At 43.5% G+C, this 27,640-nt stretch overlaps 3 protein-coding genes across 10 annotated transcripts in view; 1 reads left to right on the top strand and 2 right to left on the bottom strand.

The window, feature by feature from the left end:
• The window catches only part of PRIM2 (DNA primase subunit 2), a gene marked incomplete at its 5' end in the record, with an annotated part of 62,893 nt that extends 60,820 nt beyond the window's left edge, over nucleotides 1–2,073 (bottom strand). The window contains 2 exon segments of the mRNA XM_083495872.1: nucleotides 1,562–1,818; nucleotides 1,821–2,073. Of these exon segments, the coding sequence (XP_083351998.1) occupies nucleotides 1,562–1,818; nucleotides 1,821–2,073 (510 nt within the window).
• On the top strand, nucleotides 1,682–15,483 carry RAB23 (RAB23, member RAS oncogene family). 7 transcript variants are annotated; one of them, XR_014524213.1, is made up of 8 exons: nucleotides 1,682–1,842; nucleotides 5,225–5,438; nucleotides 6,536–6,621; nucleotides 7,543–7,699; nucleotides 9,180–9,262; nucleotides 10,624–10,716; nucleotides 11,877–13,080; nucleotides 13,155–15,483. XR_014524213.1 is itself a non-coding variant. In XM_083495877.1 (7 exons), exons 2-7 carry the CDS (start codon nucleotides 5,284–5,286, stop codon nucleotides 12,014–12,016), a joined length of 714 nt encoding a protein of 237 aa, XP_083352003.1. In that variant the 5' UTR covers nucleotides 1,682–1,842; nucleotides 5,225–5,283; the 3' UTR covers nucleotides 12,017–15,483. The 7 variants fall into 7 exon arrangements, 4 of the variants coding, with proteins under 4 accessions (XP_083352003.1, XP_083352004.1, XP_083352006.1 ...); XR_014524214.1 differs by lacking the exon at nucleotides 1,682–1,842 and adding an exon at nucleotides 1,930–2,189; XR_014524215.1 differs by lacking the exon at nucleotides 1,682–1,842 and adding an exon at nucleotides 4,377–4,535.
• BAG2 (BAG cochaperone 2) lies at nucleotides 13,010–24,219 on the bottom strand. Of its 2 annotated transcripts, XR_014524212.1 has the most exons (4): nucleotides 23,387–24,219; nucleotides 18,198–18,307; nucleotides 16,811–17,588; nucleotides 13,010–16,324 (listed from the first exon to the last, which is right to left on the bottom strand). XR_014524212.1 is itself a non-coding variant. In XM_083495876.1 (3 exons), exons 1-3 carry the CDS (start codon nucleotides 23,764–23,766, stop codon nucleotides 17,188–17,190), a joined length of 891 nt encoding a protein of 296 aa, XP_083352002.1. In that variant the 5' UTR covers nucleotides 23,767–24,219; the 3' UTR covers nucleotides 16,386–17,187. The 2 variants fall into 2 exon arrangements, 1 of the variants encoding a protein (XP_083352002.1); XM_083495876.1 differs by lacking the exon at nucleotides 13,010–16,324 and having other exon boundaries at nucleotides 16,386–17,588.
• Nucleotides 24,220–27,640: the final 3,421 nt, after the last annotated feature.

Below are 27,640 nucleotides of genomic sequence, written 5' to 3'. Positions count from 1 at the left end.
TAACCCCGCTTCAGAATTAGAATTAGTCCTCTTCTGTGGCAACTGTGTACCATGAAGTTCTCATACAGTAATTTTGAATAATGCTTTTTATTATGATAATTATATAGCAAAACACAACGGTGCTGCCTCCTCCCTACTAGTGTGGCTTCCTTACCAGTTCCTATTGCCAAACTCTGTGTAGGTCCAGGGACATACAGTGAAATTGGCTGTAAGTAGGCAGTCTCGGGTGGCGCTGTGGGTTAAACCACAGAGCCTAGGACTTGCTGATCAGAAGGTCGGTGGTTCGAATCCCCGTGACGGGGTGAGCTCCCGTTGCTCGGTCCCTGCTCCTGCCAACCTAGCAGTTTGAAAGCACATCAAAGTGCAAGTAGATAAATAGGTACCACTCTGGCGGGAAGGTAAACAGCGTTTCTGTGTGCTGCTCTGGTTCGCCAGAAGCGGCTTAGTCATGCTGGCCACATGACCTGCAAGCTGAACACCGGCTCCCTCGGCCAATAAAACAAAATGACCACCGCAACCCCAGAGTCGGTCATGACTGGACCTGATGGTCAGGGGTCCCTTTACCTTTACCTAGGCCAGGGGTCAGCAACCCATGGCTCCGGAGCCGCATGTGGCTCTTTTACACCTTTGCCGCGGCTCCAGGGCGGATACTAGCGAGGGGAGGAGGCGCATTGTGCGCCCCGACACTCCCCACTGTGGCGGGCGCTGTACTGGCTGTGACTAACTCCATATACGGTATGCTGACACACTATCCCTAGCTCAACCCTTCTGTCTTTCCAGGAATTAATTTCAGTTTGTTTACCTCCATCCAGTCCATCATTTACCTCAGACACCTATTCAGAATCTCCCCCGTCTTCCCAATTTGTGAGGGTAAGGAGAAATAGAGCACATAACCAATGACAACACCTCTGCACCTCCATATTACCTTTCCTAGCAGCTTCATGCAGATAGCATTGGGCACAAGGTCAAACCCTGCAGGACACCATAGTTAGGCCAAAGGACAAGGTGTGTAATAGGAGACCTGTAAATGCATATAACAATACAGTACCTGCAATGAATTGCTTGCTCCTCCAAACAATTCCCACCCGCCCCAGCTGCCTCTGACAACTAATCTGTAATGGAAATCAGTCACACTGAACTCAGTAATATTTCACCCCAAAAGCATGATGTTTTCAGAAGACCAGCTAAGTGAGGATTTGAACTCTCATCTTCTTGGCTGAAGTAACAACGCTTTAAACCAGTGGGGACACCCGGCGCGTGCTCAGGACCCACAGATCCTTCATCCCTGCCTTAACCCTTCTATTGCCCTAAAACCCACAACCCTATACGCACTTACCTGGGAGTAAGTCCTGGTGGACTTACACCTCGGTAGGCGTGCATAGAATTGCACTGCAAAACCTTTGATCCTTATTAGGATGAGCGGAGGGGAGAGTTATTGGCGCCCTGGGCGCAATAGCAAGCGAAACCACCACCATGCAAGGGCTTGCTGCTACCTAGGCGCCAACCGCGCTTGTTTAGGAGCAATAATACACCGTTCATCTCCGCGGGGTTTTTTTCCTACGTCAGCCTGGGCTTGCATAAGGATCTGGTTGCACATCCAGGACGGAGAGCCGCCAGGCCAGGGCGCTTCGCCTGCTTCGCCCGGGCTGAGCTGCTGGTGGCGGATCCGGCGCCTCCCAGAGCCGAAGGGGCTGCTGCTCCTCGTCGCATGTGGCGTTTCTCCTCCTCCTCCTCCTCCTCCTCCTCCTCTTGCAATCTCGCACCCGGGCCAGCAAGGCTGTTCCCGCCCACCGAGAGCAGAAGCGGGCGGCGGAGCCGGGGACTCGGCGCTTGCTCGGGGCGGTAAGCGCCTCTCGCCTCCGGAGGAAAGCGGAGCCCGGGAAGGGCGGCGGCCCGGGATGTGTTTGCCATCGGGAGGAGGTGGCGGGTGGCGGGGAGAAGCCGGGATGATGGTGATGGGCGTAAGCTGCTGGGAAGGGCCGGCCCTCCGCTTCTCCCGGCTGCCCGTCGCCGTGAAGGCGCCTTCCACGCGCGCTGCCGCCGGTTAGCGAGGCGCCGCTGCTGGAGTGGCATCGGGGAGCCGGCCGGCCAGAGCCTGCGGCCCCGGGCGGGAAGCTGTGAAGCGGGCTGGCTGCTGTGGGAAGGCGGGAGCCGGGCGCCTCCGCCACCGGGGCTGCCTGGAGGTGCTGGTAAGGTCGTGGAGGGAACGGCCTGTGCAGGCGACTTGGTGTTGGCTTGGGAGGCTGCAGGGAGAGAGGTGGAGCGGCCGAGGCGCGCAGCCTGTGCGTAATGTGCGCGCGTGTGTGGTTGGAATTGCAAAAATGTCCTGTCCCCCCCACCCCGGTCCGAGTCTCCGAGCGAGCCTTTCTCCCTGCCTGAACTCTCCTCCCTCAATTTTTTTATTTTATTTTTTTTACATTTGTGTACATTTCCTCCAGAGAGCTCAGGATGACAAATCTTGGTTATCCTTTTCCCCATTTTAACCGTCACAACAAACCTGTGGGGTACGTTTGGGTTAGGAGACGAGGACTGACCCAAGCAAGGTGAGCTTCATGACAGAGTGAGGATTGTCTCTGGCTCTCCCCCGGAGTCTAGTTTGACTCCACTACACCCACTTCCCTTAACAGAAACAATGTTCTTTCAGCTGGATAAAGGTAAAGGTAAAAGGACCCCTGACCGGTAGGTCTCCTCGCTTTACTGGCTGAGGGAGCTTACGTTTGTCTGCAGACATTTTTCCGGGTCATGTGGCCACCATCACTAAGCTGCTTCTGGCAAACCAGAGCAGCGCACAGAAACACTGTTTACCTTCCCACTGGAGTGGTACCTATTTATCTACTTGCACTTTGACGTGCTTTCATTCTGCTAGGTTGGCAGGATTCAGCTGGGTACCTGCCCTATAAAAGGTTATTACAATTATTTATTAAATTTGTATACCATCCTCAGATGGTGGAGAAGCTGAAACTGGCTTCGAAATCCTCGGTTATGAGCTCACATTTCAGAGAGTTGTGATGACATGGCACTCAGTACGTACTCTGGGTTTCTGATATTTTTATTGCTCTCCGATGGTCCAAGACAGAGTTCTCAGTCCGATTTAAACTTTGGCATTCCACATTGCGGAGATTTTGCAACCACGGGGTGTCCTGCATTACGAAGCAGCCCTTGCAGTTCTATTGCTTGAAGTTCTGCACTTATTTGCCTGCCTTCGTGTACCTGTCACTTGGCAGGCCTAGTATACTCCTTATCTTAGATGGTGATACTGTGCATTTTGTCTGAATAGCTAACTGCTCTGTTAGTTACGTTTAGGGTGAGACTTGGTATATACAAAATGATGCCCTATGAAAACCACTTGTCTGATATATTTGTTAAGTGTCAGGGTGGTTTCTTTTTTTTGAAGAATACTAAAAGCCATGTGAACAGGTCTGTAAAAATGAGTTTCCCTGAGTCTAATATGTAAATGTTGCTTGGGGGAGTGGTAACTCAAGGTGGAGGTACCAACAAGTTTAGAGGTCCTGTGGTACAGTCACTGATATGATCTGGGCTGCACAGTGGTACCTCGGGTTAAGTACTTAATTCGTTCCAGAGGTCCATTCTTAACCTGAAATTGTTCTTAACCTGAAGCACCACTTTAGCTAATGGGGCCTCCTGCAGCTGCGGCGCCACCGGAGCACAATTTCTGTTCTCATCCTGAAGCAAAGTTCTTAACCTGAGGTATAATTAGCGGAGTCTGTAACCTGAAGCGTATGTAACCCGAGGTACCACCGTACATGCTTCGTCTGCTGCAGTGGCTGTATGTCTTGGAGGGCCTTGCAGAATTCAGGTGTGCAAATTTACAAAATCCTCCAGAAGTGACCTCTGGTCTTAGTCAGTTTACAAATTATCTTCTTTACCAGGTGACTTCCTCAAGCAGTGACTATTGTATACTGCAGCGTTGGCCATTTGAGCCCGAGCCCCACATACTGCATTTTGAGTCACCCTAGTATTGTACATTCCTGGTGGTGAGTTAGGGGGCTTCAGAAACACAATGAAGACATGCTCTGGTGAATGCTACATGTCACAGCCCCGGGTGGAGCTACCACCCTTGGAAACGTCTTGGTGTCCCATGGTTCCTCTCCCCCCCCCTCTAATTATGGCCTCTAATTAACAGTGTAGTGTCAGAATAGTTGCTCACCTAGGGAACTTGGATAAGGCCAACCCAGAGAACAGATACTCTAATTATATTAGGAGTAGAATTTGACCTGGGAGGCTGCTTCCCACGGCAGCCAATGTGTATGATGTAGGAAGGAGCTGAATAGTTTTTTGTGTGTAGTTTTTTCTCTCTGTGTGTCTGTGTGTGTTGGAAATTTATGAGATGAACTTGTGGCTGGAAGGAACATTACACAGGGTGGGGAAGGAAACAAGCAACAGATCATACTGAATGGAATGAGGCTAAATCCTCAGAGAGTTTGCACACTGACATCTGACTTAAACCTGGGTGTGTGTATCTTTGGAAAGGCGCTGGTGTAGACATGAAATGCCTCGGAAAACAGCAGCCTCGGGTAGGAATTAAGACGTGAAGGGACTGTAGTTTGATACTGTGCAGCCGTAAGATATGTATTGCTGCAGACATTGTAATTCAGAAACAATTAGAGTAACTCTCTTTCAGTTGTATTTGTATGGGCTCTTTTCAATACCCTCTTTTCAAATAATAAACAAATACTTTATGGGGCACTGTTAAGAGAATAAATTTCTGTTGTGCATGCCTGGTAAGAAAACAAGCCACCCCACTTAAAAGAGCACTTGTCGTAACTTGTTACAATTCAAATAGGTATTTTTTAAACTTTCGCTTTCATTTTTTTTCATACAGTACTGTTGGCCTTGGAATTTGAGAGTTAATGATGGTGTTAGCTTGATGCAGCTTGGTAAGAGCAATGAGCTAGAAAGAATAGACATTCTGCATGCATCTTCCTCCTCAGGCAGCAAAATTCTGCAGCAGGATCTTTGGGCATGTGTTAGTATCTGATGCAATTGACCCTGACTATCCTAGTTGTCCTTGGGTTCAAGGTGTATGTGCTGACACTGAATAGTCAACTTGAGGGCATTCAGCTGCACAGTGAGATATTATGCCTTGGGGGAAAGACAAAGACAGGGTCTACAAGCCACTTATCTCCCATATACACTGTAGATCATAGAAGCTAGAATCTTTAATAGCACTATCTTTAATAGTATTTTTACTCTTTCTCTTCAGATACGGGGAAGATCTAGCTAAGACTGTGAAGTAATTGCAGACTTTGGGGATTTGCCAAGATGTTGGAGGAAGATCTGGAAGTGGCCATCAAAGTGGTGGTCGTTGGAAACGGAGCTGTTGGGAAGTCCAGTATGATCCAGAGATATTGCAAAGGAATTTTCACGAAAGATTACAAGAAAACTATTGGAGTTGATTTCCTGGAAAGAGAAATGCAGTATGTGTTTTAACATATGGGGGCACAGTTCCTTCTTGCCACTCTTTGTATGTCTCTCTTCCTCCCTCCCTCCCTGTGTGTGATGCTTTTTGTAAGGGCTGAGCTAATGTTTTCTTGGAGAAAAGTGTTGTGACACTATTCTTCCTTTCTTTAACAGAGCTGAAAGTGAGGCATTTATATGCTAATTGTATTCTGCAGACTTTCCATAGAAGTGCCACATTTGCCGACTTGAATAATAAATGCAAAAAAATGCACAGACTGTGTAAAAGACCAGCCCTTTTAAGGAAAGGTCTCATTTGTCAGATGAGATAGAAAGATTGTGCGAATGAGTGAAAAAGTGGGGAATATTTCTGACAGGGAATAGCAGTATGTTATGTAGGGGACAAGAACGTCACAGTAAAAGTAAGCTGGAATTTTAAAATTTCACTAACACACAGTAGTGAAGCCATTTTCACAAAGAAAGAGGGGGAAAGTAAGATGCAGGATGGTTTTCAGTTGAAATCAAGGCAGTGTTGTGTAGCAGTTACAGCAGTTACTTCTCAACCTTAGGTCCCCATATGCTGTTAAACTGCTGTTCCCATCATCCCTAGTCAGCATGGTTGATCGTTGTGGGGTGAGGGAAGTTGTAGTCCCACAGCCTTGGGTCTCCATATAATGATAAATTACAGCTCCTGTCATCCTTAATAATCAGCCATTCTGCTTGGCAGCAATGGCGATTGTAGTCAAACCAGAATCTGGGGACCTAAGGTTTGACAGGCTGTGTTGGATTAGAACTCAGGAAACCTGGGCTCAATCTCCATTCAGCCATGAAGCCTACTAGGTTACCTTTGGCCAGTCACACTCTTTTCATTCTCACATACCATGCAGAGTTGTTGTGAGATAAAAGGCAAGGGGCAAGAACTATCGTGATAAAAAAAATGAATTTTTTAAGAAAAGGCATAAATAATTTACAAGGAAGTAGGAAGATTTAGGTGTTCCTGAAAAGATGTGGGGTATAAATGCTACTGCCACAAATGTACTTTAAATAACAAATTTATTTTGCTTTTTATAGTATGATTAAATATTGAGAATGCATGCTGTTTTTGTTTTCTTTTAAGAGTCAACAATGAAGATGTCCGACTGATGCTGTGGGACACAGCAGGTCAAGAAGAATTTGATGCAATTACGAAAGCTTATTACAGAGGTAAATAGAATTACTAGCATACTGACATGTCGTATAGGAAACTGGCAATGGTTCTAGGCTGTGTTACTTTTGATGTCTCCTAAACAATGTGCATTGTTAGAGAGGATAAGAGGAGATGATCAGTTTTAATTGCAAAGCTTTTTAAGGTGGCTTTCCACATGGTAGCTATAAAGAAAGTCTGGTGTATTAAAGGCAGCCCTTAATGAAACAAAATTTAAGAACCACACGTCTAGTTCCTTCTGCACACCTATTTTGTTCATCCACATCTATTTTATTTCTTTTGTATTCTACAAAGTTTGACAGGGATTAATTAAAATTAAAATATACAATATAAAACACTACTCTATAACTGCAGGTATTCTCTACAACCCCAGCTCAAAGAACTTTGGCTAAGGCATAGACTATTGAGTTTCATTAAGTACACAAGGTTTCGTACTGCTTACAGTACAGGAGTGACTGCTCAGAATTCAGGTAAAATGCTTGCCAGTGTATATACTATTACCTTCCATTCACTGTTGGCAGTGGGGAGCTAGATAGAATATCATGAGTAACTTGTTCTTATAATAACAAGCAGTGGTGTTTTTTTGTTCAGATCCAAGTATTTGACTCCAGATAAGGGGCTCATTACATGGTTCTCTTTAAAGTGTAGTATAAACAACCCTAAGGAGTGATTTTGACAACTAAGACACCTGTTTACTGTGCAGCCCTTAAGACCTGAGTCAAATGTAAGAACAAAGTCTTTGGGACAATAAGCCATGTTTACTCTGGTATAAGTCCCACTGTGCTCAACACAAACTAACTAGAAAATACTTGCTTTATTTGAATAAAGTAGGAAAAAACCAGTCCTGTTCCAGCTTCTTAATAGGTTTGATGTGGTTAACCAAATTTATCAAAAAAACGGTGCTTAATTGTGACTTTTAGGAGCCCAAGCGTGCGTGCTTGTGTTTTCGACTGTTGACAGAGAGTCTTTTGAAGCAATCCCTACTTGGAAGGAGAAAGTAGTATCTGAAGTCGGAGACATCCCTACAGTGCTTGTTCAGAATAAAATTGACCTCCTAGATGAATCTTGTATAAAGAAGTAAGTGCTGTTGCCATGCTTCGTGAAATCAGTTTTCAAATCGCTTAAATGACTTTGTAACGGTCACACAAAAATGCAAACAATTCAAAGAAGCGGCAAGTATTCGGTTTGATAACGGGCATGGATATATATGGTCCGTTGTGGCTAGCTACCAGCATGCAGGCCACAAACTAAACAAATATAGCTACATGTAACTAAAATACATAGTAAAACAATCTCATCCAAACAACAAAGCATCAATAATTAAAATGTATAATAAACAAGCCCATTTAAACAACATAATAATGAAAGCAGGATTTAGAGAGTATGTAGTGAGTACAAACGCAAATGAGGTGTATAGTTAGGTGGTGGTTAACTCACCCCATTCCACTGGCCCCTGCAGTCTTATCGCTCCTGTTCTAACTCCAGTGGTTATTTTTCTTGTACTGGAAGTGAGTGTGGCTTGGGCAGGCTGGGGAGTGAAGAGGAGTAGCTCAGCACCTCTAGTCCATTCCCAATTCCACTTTAAAATCATTCATGCCCTATTCTCCAGTTCACACACTAGTAGGATAGACCTGTGTCTCATGACATGGGCCTGGCACTCTAGGGTATAGTTTGGCCACAGGCTGTTTGGAAATGAATGGCTGCCTATTAAACTTGGGTGGTGTAGGGGTTAGAGTGTCAGACAAGGGCTTGGATGGTGAGGGTAGAAATCCCCACTCAACCATGAAGCTCACTGGGACCTTGGGACATTCACTGTCTCTCAGCCAAACCCTCTCCACCGGCTTATTTTGAGGATAACATGGGGAGTGCCCCTCTGAGCTCCTAGGATGAAAGATGGAATATAAATTTAATAAACAAATGTAGGGGATTTAGTTTAACTTGGTTTATGTATGCAAGAACTATGTTTTCCCTGTTATGGCAGATAACAGATGAACTCTGAATATCTTGATTGATTGCATATATTTCATAAGGTGCTGTGATGGTTTATAACAGACTACTGTATATACAGCGGACGCTCGGGTTGCGAACATGATCCATGCGGGAAGCACGTTTGCAACCCGCAGCATTCACAACCTGCAGCGCCGCGTGTGCGCACTCGCGGGATGTGATTCGGCGCTTCTGTGCATGTGCAAAGCGTGATTTAGTGCTTCCGCGCATGCGCAAGCACCAAAACGCGGAAGTAACCTATTCTGGTACTTCCGGGTTTGGCGTGGTGCACAATCCGAAGCGTCTGTAACCCAAGGTATGACTGTATTTTTAGTTACGTTTGCCCGCCCACTATCTGTTAGTTCCACCTCTTCAGTCCTTGTAGCAAATAAACCTAAGGCTACAATATTGTTAACAGCAATCTTCTGCTGCTCTTGCACACAGTTACCTTTCAGTAATATAATCTACTTTCATGAAGATGATTGATTAAATTTAATCTAAATTAATTGTGTCTGTTGTACTGGGGGGGAAAGAACCAGTGTCTGAAACAATTTTCTGCTCCGGTAAACAGTGAAGAAGCAGAAGCGTTGGCAAAAAAGCTAAAATTAAGATTCTACCGAGCATCTGTAAAGGAGGACCTAAACGTAACAGAAGGTAAGAGTTCGCTGTAACTTTTCCGGAAGGGAATTTCAAATGTTGTTTGCTTATTTCAGTGATGGCCAAACTTTGCCCTCCAGCTGTTTTGGGACTACAATTCCCATCATCCCTGACCACTGGTCCTGTTTGCTAGGGATGATGGGAGTTGTAGTCCCAAAACAGTTGGAGGGCCAAGTTTGGCCACCACTGGCTTATTTTCTTATTTTCCAGTACTAATGTCAAGCCTAGTTCTCGCCGAAGTGATCAACCTATATCCATTCTTGTCCGCAACACCTAATTTTTAATGTTCAGGATGGACTGAAGAGCATTTGATCACGCAAATATCCATCTGCAGTCTAAAGTGGTACATTCCAGTGTTTACCACTTCAGTGAGAGCTAGGCCCAAGTAAAGTAACTTCTCAAGCTAAATTCAAATTGCAAAGGGAATGATTGAAAAACTAAGGGCTCTAAGGCTGGCAGCAGAGATGTATGGGAGCAACCATACCTTGGTAGTAGAGCACACGCTATGCAGGCAGAGGGTCTCTGATATTGCCAGGTAAGTGTAGGAAAGACTCCTGTCTGACACCATAGATGTGACTTGATAAAAGGCAGCTATTTACATTCCTATAATCATGATGAAAAAGAGATTGGTTTTAATGTTGTAAAGCAGGGTTGGGCAGCTTGTTCAGCACAGAACAAACTGGGTGTACATATTTAGCTGTAGGCCATTCTTATAAATATACCAGGTGTTGGTTGTCCAAATTGTTCTGAAATGGTTTTTCAAATCAGCCCTTGACAAATCAGGTGCTAGCTTAATAATAATAATAATAATAATAATAATAATAATAATAATAATAATTTATTTATACCCCAACCACTCTGGGCGGCTTCCAGCAGAATATTAAAATACAATGATTCATCAAATATTAAAAGTTTCCCTAAATAGGGCTGCCTTCAGTTGTCTTCTAAAAGTCCAGTAGTTGTTTATTTCTTTGACATCTGATGGGAGGGTGTTCCACAGGGTGGGCACCGCCACCGATAAGGCCCTGTGCCTGGTTCCCTGTAACTTGACTTGTCGCAGTGAGGGAACTGCCAGAAGGCCCTTGGCGCTGGACCTCAGTGTCCAGGTAGAACTATGGGGGTAGAGACGCCCCTTCAGGTATACATGTGATTCATCCTGACCTGCAATATGTGTCTTATCTTGCATGTGACCACCTTCTGAGATATTTATGTGGTTGGATTTTTCTTTTTCTATGGTCGGTAGGAGTTTTGTTACTTGGATTAGTAAGTAACAAAACTGGATTAGTAGCTTGAATATGTAAAACTGTGCATGTCTCTTTTTCTTAATGCCTGAAAGTTTCTTTATATATATTCTGCAGTTTTTAAGTATTTGGCTGAGAAGTATCTTCAAAAACTCAAACAAAGAATAGTTGAAGATCCAGAAGTAGTACACACAAGTAGTAACAAAATCGGTACGTATGCCGCCAGACAGTATTGCCTGCTGATAAAATGTAATGTTAACTATGGGGTGCCTGTTCTGTTCCTAGTGCATTTCAATGAAAGTGAAATAAAAAAACCATTTAATTTGCCAAATGGCTGTAGGGAAAATGTGCTCGGTGTGTGTGTGGCTATGATTTCTATTCTAGAATGTCAAACTACAGTACTAATGATGCCAGGGCATGTCAGCCACTTTTCTTAAAATCTTGTGCACTGAAGTTATGCAAAGAATGGACAGTGCAGAATTCCCTGCATATTGGCATTGTTTGAAAATATATAGCTGCCATTAATGGTAATTATGTCAGCGAAGATGTACAAGAGATGGCTGTTTTTGTTTTGTTGTTTTTTAAAGAAAAACTGGCACCTGATGAAAATAGCTTTGTAAACTGTCTTTTGTACATAGACGCTGAACTTTTGTATGTAGCTCTTCTTTAAAGTATTTCACAGTCTGCTCTCCCCTCCCCTTCACCATTTATTGTGTCTAAAGGTAAGATTTGTTGTGGCAGGGTTATGCCTCTGCTGTGCTTTAGTTGCCAAGTGATGAGTGTGAGTGCCAATGTCCGATAACTGAGGGTGAAATTCAACATAGCATTAACTGGAGTATGTGAGAAACGAGCTTTCCTCGCACAATGGGACTCCCTGCCCTGCACCCCCTAAACTTGGGGCTTCCCCTGACCCTTTAAGGGTCACAGGGAGAAGAGAAGGGAGGAAAATTCCATTGCATGAGCAGATCTCATTCCAAGCAACAACTTAGTTGAATCCTGCCCTTAGGTTTCGTCTTTCCCCCCGCAAAAAGATATATTAAAGATTGACAGTAGCATTCATTAATTTTATTTAATTGTCTCTGGGATCTCGGCTTATGAAGTCATTATTTGATCAGGCACACATTTCTAAAATGGAAAAACTAAGGATAAATTGTGCATTATCCATGCTTTTACATTAAGTTGTATTTCTTTCTATCTATCTATCATCTATCTATCTATCTATCTATCTATCTATCTATCTGTATATAGGACACATCTCACAATGTTCAAGATGCTCACAATTTAAATTTTAAAATCTCTCATATATTTCAAAGATGGTCAGTTTGCATATATGTAACTCTGTTTTTGTGCCTGTGCTTGATTTCAAATAGGTGTTTTCAACACAGCAGGTGGAAGTCATTCTGGGCAGAATTCTAACTTGCTTAATGGTGGTGATGTCATCAACCTAAGGCCAAACAAACAAAGGACCAAGAAAAACAGAAGCCCTTTTAGCAACTGCAGCATTCCCTAACACTCCCGCATAGAGAAGAAAAGATGGTCTGACACAGCTGCTCGGCTGAAACCCATAAGGGACACAACTGGCTGTAGAGGTGTTTTACCAGTGCTTTAGCAGATGTTGCACGCATTGGATCTTGCATTGATAGTGGATATTCCTGTTGCAATGAATTATTATCAGTACATAATGAGACCCCCAGCAGCACAAAAATAGAACCCTTGCCCCCATGCATTTGTTTTACATTCAATAGGACAACTTTCCAGGCGAAAGATGCATTGTATTAAAGTGTACAATAGGTTTCACTTTATTAAAAAGAAGAAAAAAAAGTTCAGCTGAAATGCTTAAGTATTGGTACCGTTCAAGAGAAAATGCCTTTTCCTACTTATTTGACCACATAGCTCAGTTGGGATTAATAGTTTGTTAAACTACCCTATGCACATTCTGGCAATATTGGCGGTGCAATATTTATATAGCTTATGAATTCTAGCTGCAATGTGTGTATAGAAAAACTTGGTCAGAGATTCAGGATAATAAATCAGGTACTGGGCCCAATGATATGTTCCTGATAATTTCTGAACTGGCATCCTAAAGATGACTTCCACTTTAAAAAAAAATTGAACAAACCTTTCCCAAATGGTATTGTACAGTCTCCCTACTCTGTGGGCCTTAACTTTTCTTTTTAAAAATTGTACGGTGCCAAAGGCAAATACTTCTGCTGCTACACCTAGATGTTTTAGTTAATTTAGTGTCATATGTATATACATATATATTCTAAATTTTAATGAGGCAAGCAGGTGATAAATGGTACAGCCTGGCAGTTCTATTTTCAATCAGCTCTGTTTTTGAAAAAATAGAACCCTATAGCTTATATATTAATGGAAAAACATGGCAAAATATAAAGAGATTTTTTTATCAAAGTGCTTTTGAGGACTTTTTCTAGTGCTTGTTGTAATATCTATTGAGCATCCCAGGTTTAGGGAAATAAGCCCCCCCCCCTTTTTTTGTTACTTTAAATACACACTTGTTCTTAATCATGCCGTTGTGGCTCTTATGCATAGTCTTAGAGCAATACCTTCCAGGTTCATGGGACATGCTTTAAATAAACATGCATAGGATTAAATTGCTGGCCCATTAATGGTGTACCCCAATAAAGTGGGTTGGAGCCAGAACTAAGGGTACATATTGGGACTTGGGAAAAACTGACTTCCATATCCCTTCCTCTCTACAACAACCCCCCTGAACATGGTCCACTAACTTTTTTGAGGCTGAATGGGGTAGGGTTATGAAGGCTCTCTCTGTGGATTCTCCCTCAGCTCTCCTATGTCACAGCCCACCCCATTCATCAGGATGGCAGCATTTTCAGGGCACTTGGGTTGAGGGCATTAGTTGTTTTTAAAAAATCTCAAGCTGCAAGATCATTGGTAAAACTTTAACCCTAGTTCTCTTTGTTGAAGCATGCATTTATAAGATTGCTTTCTGTTTACATGTTGTTTAATATTTCTACAGTATTTCTGTAACTAAGTACTGTCACTACCAAATTACTCTGATTCTAAACTTTGGATATTAGTAGCTGAGGAACGTAATTATATCCAAGGGCGAATAACATGACCTGGAGCTCTGGCAGCTGAATTGTACAGTTCTTTTGAATATTGATCTCGTTTCATGAATGTTACTTTTCAGCTACCTGATAGATTCCTTTTAAAACTATATCCATCAACCTTAAAATATTGCATTGTCCGTCCTAAGAGAACATCCCACAGTAAGTGTTATATTTTGAGAGAGGGCTTCTGAAATTCCATGAACATGCATATGCTAAAACTAACATACTTTTTTCTTCGATGGGAGTCTTTGCCTAGCTATCGAGTAACATGGAATGAAAAGTATATAGTTATACATACATAATGAATAGCATAGGATTCCTTTTGCTTTCATAACCATTCCCATTGCTGGCAATGAGTTGGGCATTGCAGTAATCAATCCCTTACTTCATTATGAACTGTTGGATTAAGTACCTTATTTTTAAACAAGTGCATTTACTCACTGGATGGCTGTAGATGTATGGGTCCAAACTGTATTAAGTCTTGCTTTGTTTAGACAAATGCAAGAGCATATCAGCAAGTTACCAACTGTCCACTGTCAACTCAATCTTACTTAAGTATCTGTGGCTCTGTGTGCACATTATTTTTATATGAAAATTTTTACATTAAACTAGTAGCCTTACATGTTTTGTACTTGTGAACAGAAGGAATCTGATCTCAGTGATTTTTTTACTTGTTTGCCTTTGTATAAAATAGTGCAAATGTAATGTGTGTTTATAACATGTACTTGTGCTGCTGTACGTTGAGGTTTGAGCACATACTGTTTTCAGAATTTAAAGCTTGAGTTGAGTGCCTTTAGTAGGCTAAAGATTGATAACGGACCATCCTAGATATCTCTAGGCTATCTTTTCTTAACGCCAGAAAATTATTACAGAAGTCACCTGTAATATATTTTCAATATAGATGTATTAAGTACAGAAGGAAGATGCGCTACCAGTCATTTTTGTATCATGTTCAACTACGAGTCCTGTTGGCAGAAGCCCTGCACCAGGATTTCTGTTTGCACAAGGGGGGTTCCCCCACTTTTCCTCCCCACATGCACCCCAGAGCAGCACATAAGAGAAGGAATTGTTCCATCTGGCAAGCCAACATGCTTGCACTGAGGGATCAGTCAGAGTGCAGTGTTGAATTCCTGCCTAATGAGCAACTGTGTTAATTGAAAGTTATTGCTAGATGTCTAAGCGAGAAGACTTTTCATGCAAAAAACAACAACTCTGCATATGTTGCTAAATGTATGGGTAACACTGCCAGCTTTGATAGCTGTGATAGTTGGCCCATTTTGAAGGAGGTAAGTGGGTCCTGCTAACACCTCTACAGCGGTGATTTGCGCTGTTAACCAGCTATCTACCTTGCTCTTTGTCTACAGTCCCAGGCTAGAAAACATCATTTTTCATGAAGCACTGGATACTGGAAGTGTATCTCTCTCTGCTTGTTCCTTTATATGCACAAAATAGACTCCATTGGTATTGTCTGTGTGCCAAAGCCTATTTCCATACCCCTGTTCCCCTTAGGTGAATTGGAACCTAAGGATTTTAACCGAAAGCTGATTTCCCATAAAACTGGCATGCAGTCAACTGGTATTTACTAACATTCTTTTCCTAAATCATAATATGCCTTGGATACAATGCAGTGTCTGCCGGGCATTCACCTATTCTCAAATTTTTAAAGGTGCCAGTTATGTTATAGTGTGCCTGATTCTGAGTTATGTTTCAAGTCTTAACTATTGTAGGATAACAAAAGTGACTGGTATTCTGTCTGTTTACTGCATTTATTAATAAGTTGTAGGCAGATTTTCATTTTTTTAAAAAACAGAAAACCTCCAGAGCTGTTTACAGTAGTAAAAACTATGCTAATGAAGTAATAAACATCCCTCAAACAGCAAAATATCATTGCAGTGCTGGAATTATTAAATCAGCATCAGTGGACAAGGGAAATGTCTAAGTGAGGAAGTATGTTTTAAATAAACAATTGAAACAATTGCGCCTGCTATATTGCAGAGGGGAGCTTGTTCTAAGGGGCCTGCCTCTGTTGTTCCCAGGTGGAGTTCCACTGGTCATAGCATAGCTCTTTAATGGTGCTTCTCTCACATAATGATGCATCAACCTCCCCCCAGACCCACCTGCATAACCCTCAGCATGTGGCTTGAATGAGCCATGGTGAATAATGGTCAAAAAAACATATTGTGATTGGACTACACAAGCATCTTGTCCACGTTTGTAGGATGAAAAAAACTGAAACTGGTGCCACCAAGCCAGGCATTGGACACCTCACCTGGACCTGGAAATAATGGCAGGACTCAAGTTCCTATGAAGGCAAGCCATTTGATTCTCTATGCGCCTAGCATTGTCACAGCAGGCTTCCGAGAGTTCCACCATCTCCTTTGCAATGGTAGATGCCAATAAACCCCACTGGGTGGGCAGGTCAAAGATGCATTGGAGGCGACTAAGCAACCTTCATTGCTTCCACCACAATAGGGTGCACAGCACAATAGGTTTGGTCAGCTTCGCAGCGAGTCTTTGTTCACCAGCTATCATTTGGCCTTGCACACTACCCAGAGCGTTGCAGAAAACTGGGGAGCAATTTCCACAGCCGTAACAGAGATGTAGCAACTGGCGACCAAATTGATACCTACACGTTAAGATTTCTGAGCAGGTACAGTAATAGAGGGAGTGCGACTAGAATATAAAGTTTCTCACAATTTGCCTTGGTCCAGAAATTTGTAGCTCTATAGATAAAAATAAATAAATAGATATAACCTTTACCAAAAAAAAAAAAGGCTATGGAAGTGTTTACAATGTAGAGTGCAATCTACTTTTATTAATTTTCAGCAAGAAAAAAGTGCACATCGTTTTCTTTGCATCTACTGCAGCAATCCGCTTACCCCAGAATCCTCTCCCTATGCAATGTTCATTTACCTGCCTTTTGTGTGTGAGTGTGTGTGAGAGAGAGAGAGAAAGAGAGGAAAGGAAGTGTGCGATGTGACATTTTTGCACATGATGGTAGACACTGAAGCTTTCTAGAGAACAAAGCAAAACAGGGATTGAGGAGCTTCTGGAATTCAGCAGCGGATTTTTTTATAACAGAAGTATCAAAATACTAAAACAGTTAACTGTACGGGAGCAAACCAAATACAGCTTATGAAAAGTTAAATCATTGGCACATCATCAGATGCCTACATTTTAATACTGATATCAAATATGGCTATAGCTACCTATTTTAATATATCCAGGACGCTACTATTCCCCACACAGAGTAAAATAGGCTGGATAACTCTGGGGGAAGAAAAGCAATGGATTGACAACTGCTAGATGTTCATGTGCTTCTACAGTCCTATAGCTGCTTAATCCTGTATCTGCCGCAGAGTGAGGAAGCGCTTCATATGAGTCCATTTTTTAATTGGTAGTCGTCTCACTGAGGGTAAAGTAAGGGAATTTTGCCAAGCTTCTTCCCTTTTAGCTATGCCTCTGTGCTCTGAACGCCCAAGAGTTGGTTTAAGGGCTACATAGACATGCAAGGTCCTCTGGTGTTGCTTTTTTCTTCTTCAAATTCCAGGGAAGCAGCAATTCTTTGATTTATTTGATTTCGCTTTTAATCTTTCCCGTTGTTGCAGAGGTGCCTTGCGGTGGATTTCTGGTGCTCCAATAGCATGATGGATTTTTCAGAGTTTTCTATGTTTCTGAGAAGAGTCTCTAGCCGTCTTTTGATTTTCTTCTGATCTTCTATCGCACATCCAATTACAACAGACTGGAATTTTTGGTTAACAGGTCCAGCAGGCACCTCAGATGTACAAGCACCATAAAGCGACATTAAGCGGCTCTTGGAGTCTTCCAAATCATCCAATAGTTTGCCAACTATTTCATCGATCATCCGTGTGGCATGTAATAGGGACTCTTGCTGCTGGGGATTTCGGATGGTTTCTACTGAAACCTCCACCGTGAGGGTTCTGCCCATCAAACGTTTAGCAGTCAGACTGAGTTCTTCTCTTTCACCTGCATTTTGAAAGTGGAAACGTTTTGGTTTTAAAGCTTTACATCAAACCAACGTGCTGTACTAAGTTGGAAAAGTCAAGCTAAACTAGTAGTATTATTTGTATAATTGCCTCTTCTACCGCACAACATAGAAGCTGGGAGTGCAATCATAGTTCTAGTGGGCTTGCCAAGAGATTTTCTCTCTTAGGAGAGGGTTTTGACTTGGCCAATATTGCAGCTATCCATGCAAAATAACAAGTGTTTCACTACCAGGCAAAGGGGCTCAAACATTGTATGGTGTGTTTTCCAAGAATATGAAATTATGAGTTTTATTAATGGTACACAATTGGTGTTGCTCCACAGATGGAAGGCACCCATCAACAATAACAAGGAAGGGAATAATTTTGGGTGATTTCTCCTGTCTCCCTGCAACCTTCTATTCCTCACCCCAATAGGACTGGGATATCCACACGCCCATGGCACTTTGGAGTGAATTTTGGGAGCTACAGGAAGTAAGAGAAATTGCCAAAAATAGCCTCCTTCCACCAATTGGCTACTACTCTATACTGTATATCTTTTTTTTCATTTGCCCAAAGTGAGTGAGTGATTCAAGAACTGCTGGACTCTTACCTTCACTAATGTTCCTCATATCCTGGCTGTTTTGTATGCCATGGATCATTTCTAGAAGTGATTCCTTTTCCTGCTCCATTGAAGATGCTGTATCGCGCAAAGCTTCAACCCTGGGAAGAGGAAAAACCAAATAGGAAGAGAGTTTGTAAACAATCAAATGTTACCCATACTGACGTTCTCTAGCAAATAACTAAAAATAATTGCTCATTCATGGCGGTACCAATTCATTTTACATTTAGAGTAGATAACTAAATTACTTGCGCTGCCCATATTTTTCCCTAGCATGCAAATAAGGGCGGAAGAAGGCCGTTGCTACTGAGAAAATGGCACGGTGAAGAGATTAATCCACTTGTGGAAATTGCTGCTTTGGCCTTTTTGAATGGAATTCAACTATTCACACACACACAACTGCAATTGTGTTCCTGCAGGAAGGTTTAAAAACATTTTCTTGAAATTGGTTTGGGGTTTGCTTTATTATGGAACGAGGGCCAATTGGGGTGATCTCCCTCAGAAAAGTGATGCGGGGAAGGGGTTTAAACATGGCATGGCTCTTTTACTGTATAAAACTTTTGAGACTGCTGCTCATGGATCTGCTGAGTCATGTCTGTTTCATCCTCTGTTTCAGCTTCAGGAGAAGTGGTGTATTCAGTCATGAATGTCTACAGAAAGATATTTGCACTAAAAAAACGCTCAGTGTTATGAGAACTGGGTTCCCTGCTCCTGAAAGATTTAATGGGTCTCTTCTTCTACTACAATGTATGAAGAGGCTTTTATGGGTCAAATCAATGCTGTGTGTGTGTGTGTGTGTGTGTGTGTGTGTGTGTTTTTTTTTAACTGTCATGCCCACTGTTACATTCATTCACATATCTCATTAGAAATCTCATTAAAATATTCAAAGCCAACCTTACCAGCAGGACTAGAATTCCTAAAAGTGTGGTCTTCCGCTTCCACAGAAGTAACTTGTTATGCTAGAGTTAAAATTAATTTCACTATCTTGTCGATCGCCTACATTCATTCTACACCGACAGTGGTATGGTGGTGTTATCCCAGTGGAGTTTTATGTTTGAAAACAGAGAAGTCCGTATTGTTTTACACCTGTCTTTTCCAAACTGTTAACAAAAATATTCATGAAGCTAAGGTAACAGAAAAGCCTTGAGCTTAGTTCTGTGTTTGCCTAGTGCCTCTTCAAACTGCTGATGGGTGCGTACATGATGGGGTGCTTTTTCATACAAAACAATTATTCATTAATTAATAATATTACAGTGGTACCTCGGGTTACATATGCTTCAGGTTACAGACTCTGCTAACCCATAAATAGTGCTTCAGGTTAAGAACTTTGCTTCAGGATGAGAACAGAAATCGGGCTCCAGTGGCGCGGCGGCAGCAGGAGGCCCCATTAGCTAAAGTGGTGCTTCAGGTTAAGAACAGTTTCAGGTTAAGTACGGACCTCTGGAACGAATTAAGTACTTAACCTGAGGTACCACTGTACATTTATATCCCACCTTTCCTCCAAAGAGCTCAATATTCCTCTCCAACCCATTTTATGCTCACAACTACCCTGTGAGGTAGGTTAAAACCTGTGAGTGAGAGACACTGACTGGTTCAAGGACACCTAGTGAGCTGCTTTCTGCTCACGGAAATTAGCATGGTGGAGAGAAAATTAGGCTAGAACTCCTTCTCTCAGATCTCTAGCTCTGTGTGAAGGGTTTGTTCTGTCAGGAAGAGTGCTTTATCAAGCGTGCAGCCACCTCGTTGAACGCTAGGCCTCCATCAACTAGCTGAACTTTCACAGCCAAACTGTTCACCTCGGCCCAGTCCAGTGCTAGGATATCCTCTCTTATTTTTCTAAGCTCTCTAGCTTCCTTTTTTGGAGATGGAAATATATGTTATGAAATGCAACAGCAGGAGCAGCAAGCTATTTCAGCTTCAGCAGGATTTGAAGGAGATAGCTGTAATGCTCTAATGTACTGTAATATAGTTTTCTATTTCTACTAAGCAGCAAACTAGTACTGTAGCATTGTTTCTTATTCAACAGGTTACAGCTCTGGCAGGGTTTGTTTGTTTGCTACCAGTGCCTTTAGCAGCAAGCTAACGATGCAAAAATTAAGTATGTGAACCCTTCACTTTATCACAGGAAAAGCTTCCTCGGCTAAGTTCCTTCAGGTCACACTCTTTTTAAGGCCCGAAATAGGACAGCTGGGGCGGGGAGGGGGGAGGCTTAATTGTGTGCCCTCGTTTGTTCCCAGGTTTTACTTTGTAGAGTCTATTTTTAAAAGGTGTCCTGTGAATTCTTCAGATGGTAAGAGCCTATTTCCCACCACCGATGCACACACCTGGATGTTAGCAGTTAGGCAACTCAACTGTGTGGCTTCAGATCTGGGGAATGGAAAAGGATTGATAATGTTTCTGATATAAAGATTTCCCTGCCTTAAGGAAGTGGAGCTGGAATGGAAGGTTCTCATTTTGAATCACATATTCCTGACAAATTAAAACCCTAAGCATATTTAGCATTGAGCAAATCCCATTGAGCCGAGTGGGGCTTAGAATCCTTAGGGCCCAGGCATTGCCAACAAAAAAAAAAGGTGCTCAGACTCCATATGGTTTGTGGAATGACAGCTGGGGCTCCCAGGTCCCTCCTAGTTTGGAACTATATATAGGCCTCTTCCACCAGGGCACCTGTGTACATCACTCATAAAGCTGGACCATCTTGCAGCAGCAAATTTCTTCCTCATTCTTACACAGATACTGAGGGAAAGTGTGAGGCAGCTGCAACCGGCTATGAAGTTAAAATGCCCCAACATCCTGCACGAGGTTGTAGCTCTTGGAGCTACACACACACTCAGTTACTGAAGCATAAAATAATTGCTTGCATGAGGGGGGAAACACCATTTCAAAATAAACATGCATGTACATGTATCAAATCATATGACACTATTCAGATAAAAGCGACCAGAAGCAGCTAACAAATATTTAAAACAAACATTTAAATATTCAAATCAGCCATCAATCATATCTGTAAAACTCAATAAAAAAGGAACAACGGAGAATAACAAAGGTCACACTGAACTAAAACAGTTGAGAAAACACAGAAGAAAAGAGCCTAAGCAACTTTTATTTATTTTATTTTATTTTGACAAAGTAATAATCATAAATAAATAATAATAAAAATAGCATTTTTTAAATCTGTTTCTGAAATGGCATTAGATAGAGAGAGAGCATTCCAGAGTTGGGGTGACACAAATGGAAATGCTCCATCACAGTCCACCTCACTTCTGCATACAAAGGGGACTCAGTGATGAGGACTCAAGGGACGATATTAATAAACAAGGATGTATTTGTGGTCTTCAAGGTATCTTGATCCCAAGCTATTTAAACTTTAAAACTGAAGCCTGAAATTAACCAGGTGAAATGTGTTTCTATACATCCAGTTTCACTTAATGTTCTATTATTAACCGTATTAACTTCTGTTAATAGCGCCACGGACAGTGAGCACCTTGCAGTAAGTTGCAGTAATATGTTATCACCTCCATTCCCTTTGGTATATGGCAGCAGAAGACCCATATCTTCCGCAGCCTCCTATCTGACCTAACCAACTCTCCTGCATGCACCACCAGAGCACCTCATCAGATGTCAACGAGTCCTTAGATTCAAATGGCAACTCAGCTAACAATTCCCTGCAAAAGCTTCCAGCAAATCACTTCCAATCAACCTCTGTTATTTTACATCCTGATCACTGGCCAGGATGGGGGTAATGGGTGTACAGTGGTACCTTGGGTTACATACGCTTCAGGTTACATATGCTTCAGGTTACAGACTCCGCTAACCTAGAAATAGTACCTCAGGTTAAGAACTTTGCTTCAGGATGAGAACAGAAATCGTGCTCCGGCAGCGCGGTGGCAGCGGGAGGCCCCATTAGCTAAAGTGGTGCTTCAGGTTAAGAACGGACCTCTGGAACAAATTAAGTACTTAACCTGAGGTACCACTGTATCACCCCGTCAAGAGCACTGATTTCGAAATGCTGGCTTCCACTTAAGGAACAAGGCCTTGTTTTTAAAGTAGGAAAATACCTTGTATGTGTGTATTAGCAACTACAGTACCTCTCCCCAAATAGTAATGACAAAGGTCAAAGTGCCTTCTGGTGGACCCTGTCTTACACAGATAGGTCCCCTCAGGCATATCCAGTAGTGGCAGCAGTTGTGCATGGGGGGGGGGGGAGGCTGAGAGATGGCATTTTAATTCTTCACAGTGCCCCAGAGTGCCAAACTCATGTCACTCTGGAAAATATAAATGGTGGCTTGCAGTGACATGCTGGGTGAGCCCTGACAGCTGCCCCAGGGTGTCAGGTGCTGATGCCTGCCTTCAACTTAACATGTCTCTTGACACAATACACAGATATTAAAATGCACACAAGAGGTTTGGTGACAGAAGCACCCTTCACATATTAGGCTGAAAGTGGGAGAACAGGACTGGGTGATCCATCTCACCTCAACTTTCATAAATTCAGCTCAAGGAGAACAAATATTCTCCTCTTTCCCCCGACCCCAACGTGAACCTTACTTTTCCAACTGCAGAGAAAAAAATCCATTTTAAAAAAATAATCCTATGTGCATAGGATCTAAAGACATAACGGCTAGCAGTAAGGATGACACACACGATCCTGTGTCCCCCTCATTCCAGTTCATATGTGAAAAGTGCTAGGATTTCAGACATCACTTTGGATTGCGAAGCAATAATCGCTGCTTTCCCATGCCTGACACCGCTGAAACCATACCTGAACAACAAAAGGAAAACTGGCTGCGGGGGCTGAGACACCCGGAGGGACAAAGCAGCACTTTGCAAGTTTGCAGAGCGATTCTGATCAGGGGATTATTAGAAAGATAAGATTAGTGAACATCCCTCGCACGGGGCTTAACAGGGAGCCTGGCAAGCAACAAAAGCCAGCCCCATATGGAAACCCTTCAAAAGGAAGACACGGGAACCCCGACGGGGAGAAGAAGAAGTCATATTATGATTTGACTCTGCTTTTTAATGCCCATTGCAGGAGAGCACCTCTCTCTCTCTGCCTCCCTACTTTTTGCAAAGCTGCTAAACTCCATCCCCCCCTCTCTCTACATATATATATATATATATATCAAGCCAAGCCAGACCACTGTCCGCCCCGTTCCCTGGCCGAGCCCGGCGGGTGTTACCTCCTCTCCAGCTGGTCCAGGCACTCGAGCAGGCGGCTGGATCGGTCCGCCATGGAGGTGGAACGGAAGAAGCGGCCCCGCAGCTGCCCCCCACCCGCTTGCTGCTGGCCGCCGGCTTCGGCGACGCTGGAGCTGCTCCTGGAGCTGCTGATCTTGGCCTGGGCCATGGCGGGCCGCGAGAGCCAAGACGACGTCGCCGCCGCCCGGTGCTGCTGCTTCCCCGCCCGCCGCTTGCCTGGAGAGCGTCCCCGCAGGCAGGCAGGCAGCGACTGCAGCAGGGCTGACACCCGACGCGCCGCCAAAGAAGGAGACGAGCCGCCGCCTCCCTTAGGAGAAGAGGGGCCCACCCCGTCCCTGCCCGCGGGAAGCGCTCTGCACATGTTCAGAGGCGCTGCCGCCTCCCAGAACCCATCGCGTTCTATCCTTGCCTGCTGGTCGCAGCACTGGAAACGGGGTCTATGGCTTAAGCTGCGCCCTAGGGGTGAGGGGAGCCCGGTGGTGTGTCATTCGTATTTGTTTAAATGAAGCCCTTTATAGCTGATTCCAGCCTCGGTGAGAGAGGTGGCTGCAAATGAATGCCTTAGAAGAAGGGCCATTTGTCTTCGTACTGGGCAAAGGGACCTTGTGTTGGATCAGCAACCCTCCTCCTTCCCGCCCTCTTTCGCGCCTTGCACTGGGAGCGTCATAGGGCGCCATCCCTGCTTCCCATTAAGGACATGCTTCTTGGTGCTTTCCTTTCACAGCTCAGCTAAACGTGCCCCTCTTGCTGAGAAAGTGGCTAACCTTTTTTCTCTCCATCATCCTGACGCATATCCTAAAGTGGAGAGGCTGTAGGTTTTTTTAAAGGGGGGGGGCACTGCAGTCCCTGCAGTCTTGAGCTGGAGCCAAAAGTTTGATAGCTTTACTCCCATTAACTGCACTGCAGTTGTTCTCAATTCTTTCCCCTCCTCCTCCTTAAAAAAAGAAAAGGCAAATCACCTCGTGTGTGGGGGGGGAGAGAACCCACTGAAGATTTATTACACACTTCAGCAGGAACAAAGCAATTTAAAAAAAGTGTTTTAAACAAATATTATTTAGAACACATAAAACACAAAACCTTACATTAAAAACACATGACACAATGAAAAGGACCCAAGGCAAGGCCACAGATAAAAGTCTATAGTTTCAGGGTACAAAGTAAATTACACTGTACCTGAGTAGCTTAGCATAAATCTGCAAAAGGCTATTGCAGATACTACCACTAAATATTTTAATCTTTAAAAAGATCAACTGATTAAATAACTGGGCATTAAAATTTGGATACATTATAACGACAATTAAGTGAAACCACAAAATATTTTAACTGTGGAACTGTTGGTCTCACCTCTATCTCCTGGTTAGGACGAATTTCATTAAGATGAATCTGCTTTCAAAATGTTCCCTTTGTTTATCAACCTACCTCTTAAACATGAAGCTGCTCCTGCAAGATGGCAGAAAACAATTGTAAGCATTACCCGTACTCATTGTGGCAAACTCCACAAGTAACAAAAAGGATTTGGAAGGGGGTGCAGGAGTTGACTGGCATTGGTAGGATTCTTTCTGATAAAGCAACTACAGCAGAACAGGAAGAAATCCAGGTAAATTTAGCTAACCTCTTGTAGTTTCAAAATAATGACAAACACGCAGCTGTCCCATACAGGGATGGAACCCGCAATCTTGGTATGGTTCTTGGCTGTTTTTATTTTGATTACTTTACGTAACATCGAATGTTTCCTGAGAAGGGTACTTGTGTAAAAGAAGGTATATATATATAAAAAAAACATGCCAACATACTCGTTTTGGGGGTGTTTTGAGGACAACCCTGCATATTGCGCTCATCAGAAACATTTTGAGAGACGAATGTGCCCTCGCTGCATACAGTGGTACCGCGCAAGACGAATGCCTCGCAAGACAACAAACTTGCTAGACGAAAGGGTTTTTTGAGCTGCTTCGCAAGACGATTTTCCCTATGGGCTTGCTTCACAAGACGGAAACGTCTTGCAAGTTTGTTTCCTTTTTCTTAACACCGCTAATACAGTTGCGACTTGACTTCGAGGAGCAACTCATAGAACGCGGTGTGGTAGCCTTTTTTTGAGGTTTTTAAAGACTTTGGTGATTTTTGAAGCTTTTACAAAACTTTCCCGACACTGTGCTTCACAAGACGAAAAAAATCGCAAGACGACAAAACTCGCGGAACGAATTCCATCTTGCGAGGCACCACTGTATCAACCTTGCAATTCATCCTACAGAAGCTACAAGATCAGCCCCCACCCCCACCCCGAGTCTAAATTTCTAATCATGTCTTGTCATTAATTTTTGGGCTAAAAACTGAAAGAAACAGACCAGTGTTTGCAAAACTTCCTTAACTGGTTTGCTTTGAGAAATCTTTTACTCCGACAACTTGACGAGTAACTCTGTGCAACCTTATCTTATGTACAGATTCACACCCCGTATGTGCATCAGTACACGTGAAGGAGACTTCATGTGATGATCTGCACCTTTGGTGGAGCCTCAGCATCTTTGGAGAGGCTTGCATAGGCTTTTTTGCTGAAGATATTCACCACTGGGGCTGCTCCTCAGTCACCATGTGAAAAGGCTGCCATACCAAGTTTAGCATATATTGCAGGATTTAAAACAGATTTGTTGATTATCATAGAACTGATTACTGAACCAAATCTTTGCTCTTCCTACAATATAGTACGCTGCAGGTTTGCTAAGAGCGTTCTGCACTGGAGTCAAAAGGTGGTAAAAGGGGAATCCTGCTGCCTCTCCCTCTGATGCATGAATACCATAGACAAGCAACAGATTCTTCGTACTTTGGGCTGCTCCTCTGAAATGAGGGTTTTTTGTTTCGCCTTGGAATTCCGAGGATGAAAAGTGCGTTAAGCACATCAAGTGCATTTGAGCTCTTCCTGAAGAACAGATAGCCAGCATGCATATAAGAATTAAAGGTAAAGGGACCCCTGACCATTAGGTCCAGTCATAGCCAACTCTGGGTTTTGTGGCACTCATCTCGCTTTATTGGCCGAGGGAGCCGGCGTACAGCTTCCAGGTCATGTGGCCAGCACGATTAAGCCACTTCTGGCGAACCAGAGCAGCGCACGGAAATGCCGTTTACTTTCCCGCCGGAGCGGTACCTATTTATCTACTTGCACTCTGACGTGCTTTCGAACTGCTAGGTTGGCAGGAGCAGGGACCGAGCAACGGGAGCTCACCCCGTCACGGGGATTCAAACCACTGACCTTCTGATCGGCAAGTCCTAGGCTCTGTGGTTTAACCTCTGGCTGGGAGGCGACCACCAAACTTTACCGAAGTGCCATTGTCATGGAAGTTATATACTGTATCCAAGAGCTGTTTCTGCTTTAACCAGTGTGGACTCCAAGAAACATGCCAATATTCTCGTCAACAGATTAGGAGTAAAAATTGTATGTTGTGATTTTTGAAGGAAGTTGTATTACAATCCATTCTCCTAATAAAGAGTTTCAAAACAGGATCTCACTGGCAGCCTAGTACATCAGCTTGGTGGCAGCATGGCCTGCAGCTTATTGAGGGAGCCTGTAGCTAACTGGCTAGCTACAGAGGAATGCAGAAGTGGGAATAGGGAAAGTTAGTCGCCAGGAATAGTACAAGCTACTACTGTTCCAGATCCAACAGCCCAGAAAAGTGATCCTTACCAAACCAAGGCATAACCCTTTCAACCTTAAAGAGATAGGAAACTGTTATGAGACGTTCTGAGCACCTCCATTAATAAAGTTCAAGTTTTCCCATTAGAGCGTAGGTTAAAGGTAAAGGTAAAGGGACCCCTGACAGTTATGTGCAGTTGTGAACAACTCTGGGGTTGCGACGCTCATCTCACTTTACAGGCCGAGGGAGCCGGCGTTTGTCCGCTCCACAGTTTTTCCGGGCCATGTGGCCAGCATGACCAATCCACTTCTGGCGCAACACAACACCGACACCAGAGCAGCGCACGGAAACACTATCTTCCCGCCGGAGCGGTACCTATTAATCTACTTGCAGTTTTGGGTGTGCTTTCAAACTGCTAGGTTGGCAGGAGCTGGGACCGAGCAACGGGAGCTCACCCCATCCCAGGGATTCAAACCGCCGACCTTTTGATCAGCAAGCCCAAGGCTCGGTGGTTTAGACCACAGCAGAGTGTAGGTTACATACTTCTAAAGGTAGGTCACTTTTTTTAGGTGGGAACCTAGAAAACGAATGAAAACAGTGTGCCTCTATATG

The sequence above is a fragment of the Podarcis liolepis genome, assembly GCF_965112155.1.
Source record: "Podarcis liolepis genome assembly, chromosome: 3".
Lineage (NCBI taxonomy): Eukaryota > Metazoa > Chordata > Lepidosauria > Squamata > Lacertidae > Podarcis > Podarcis liolepis.
This window is presented reverse-complemented; position numbering and strand designations above follow the sequence as displayed.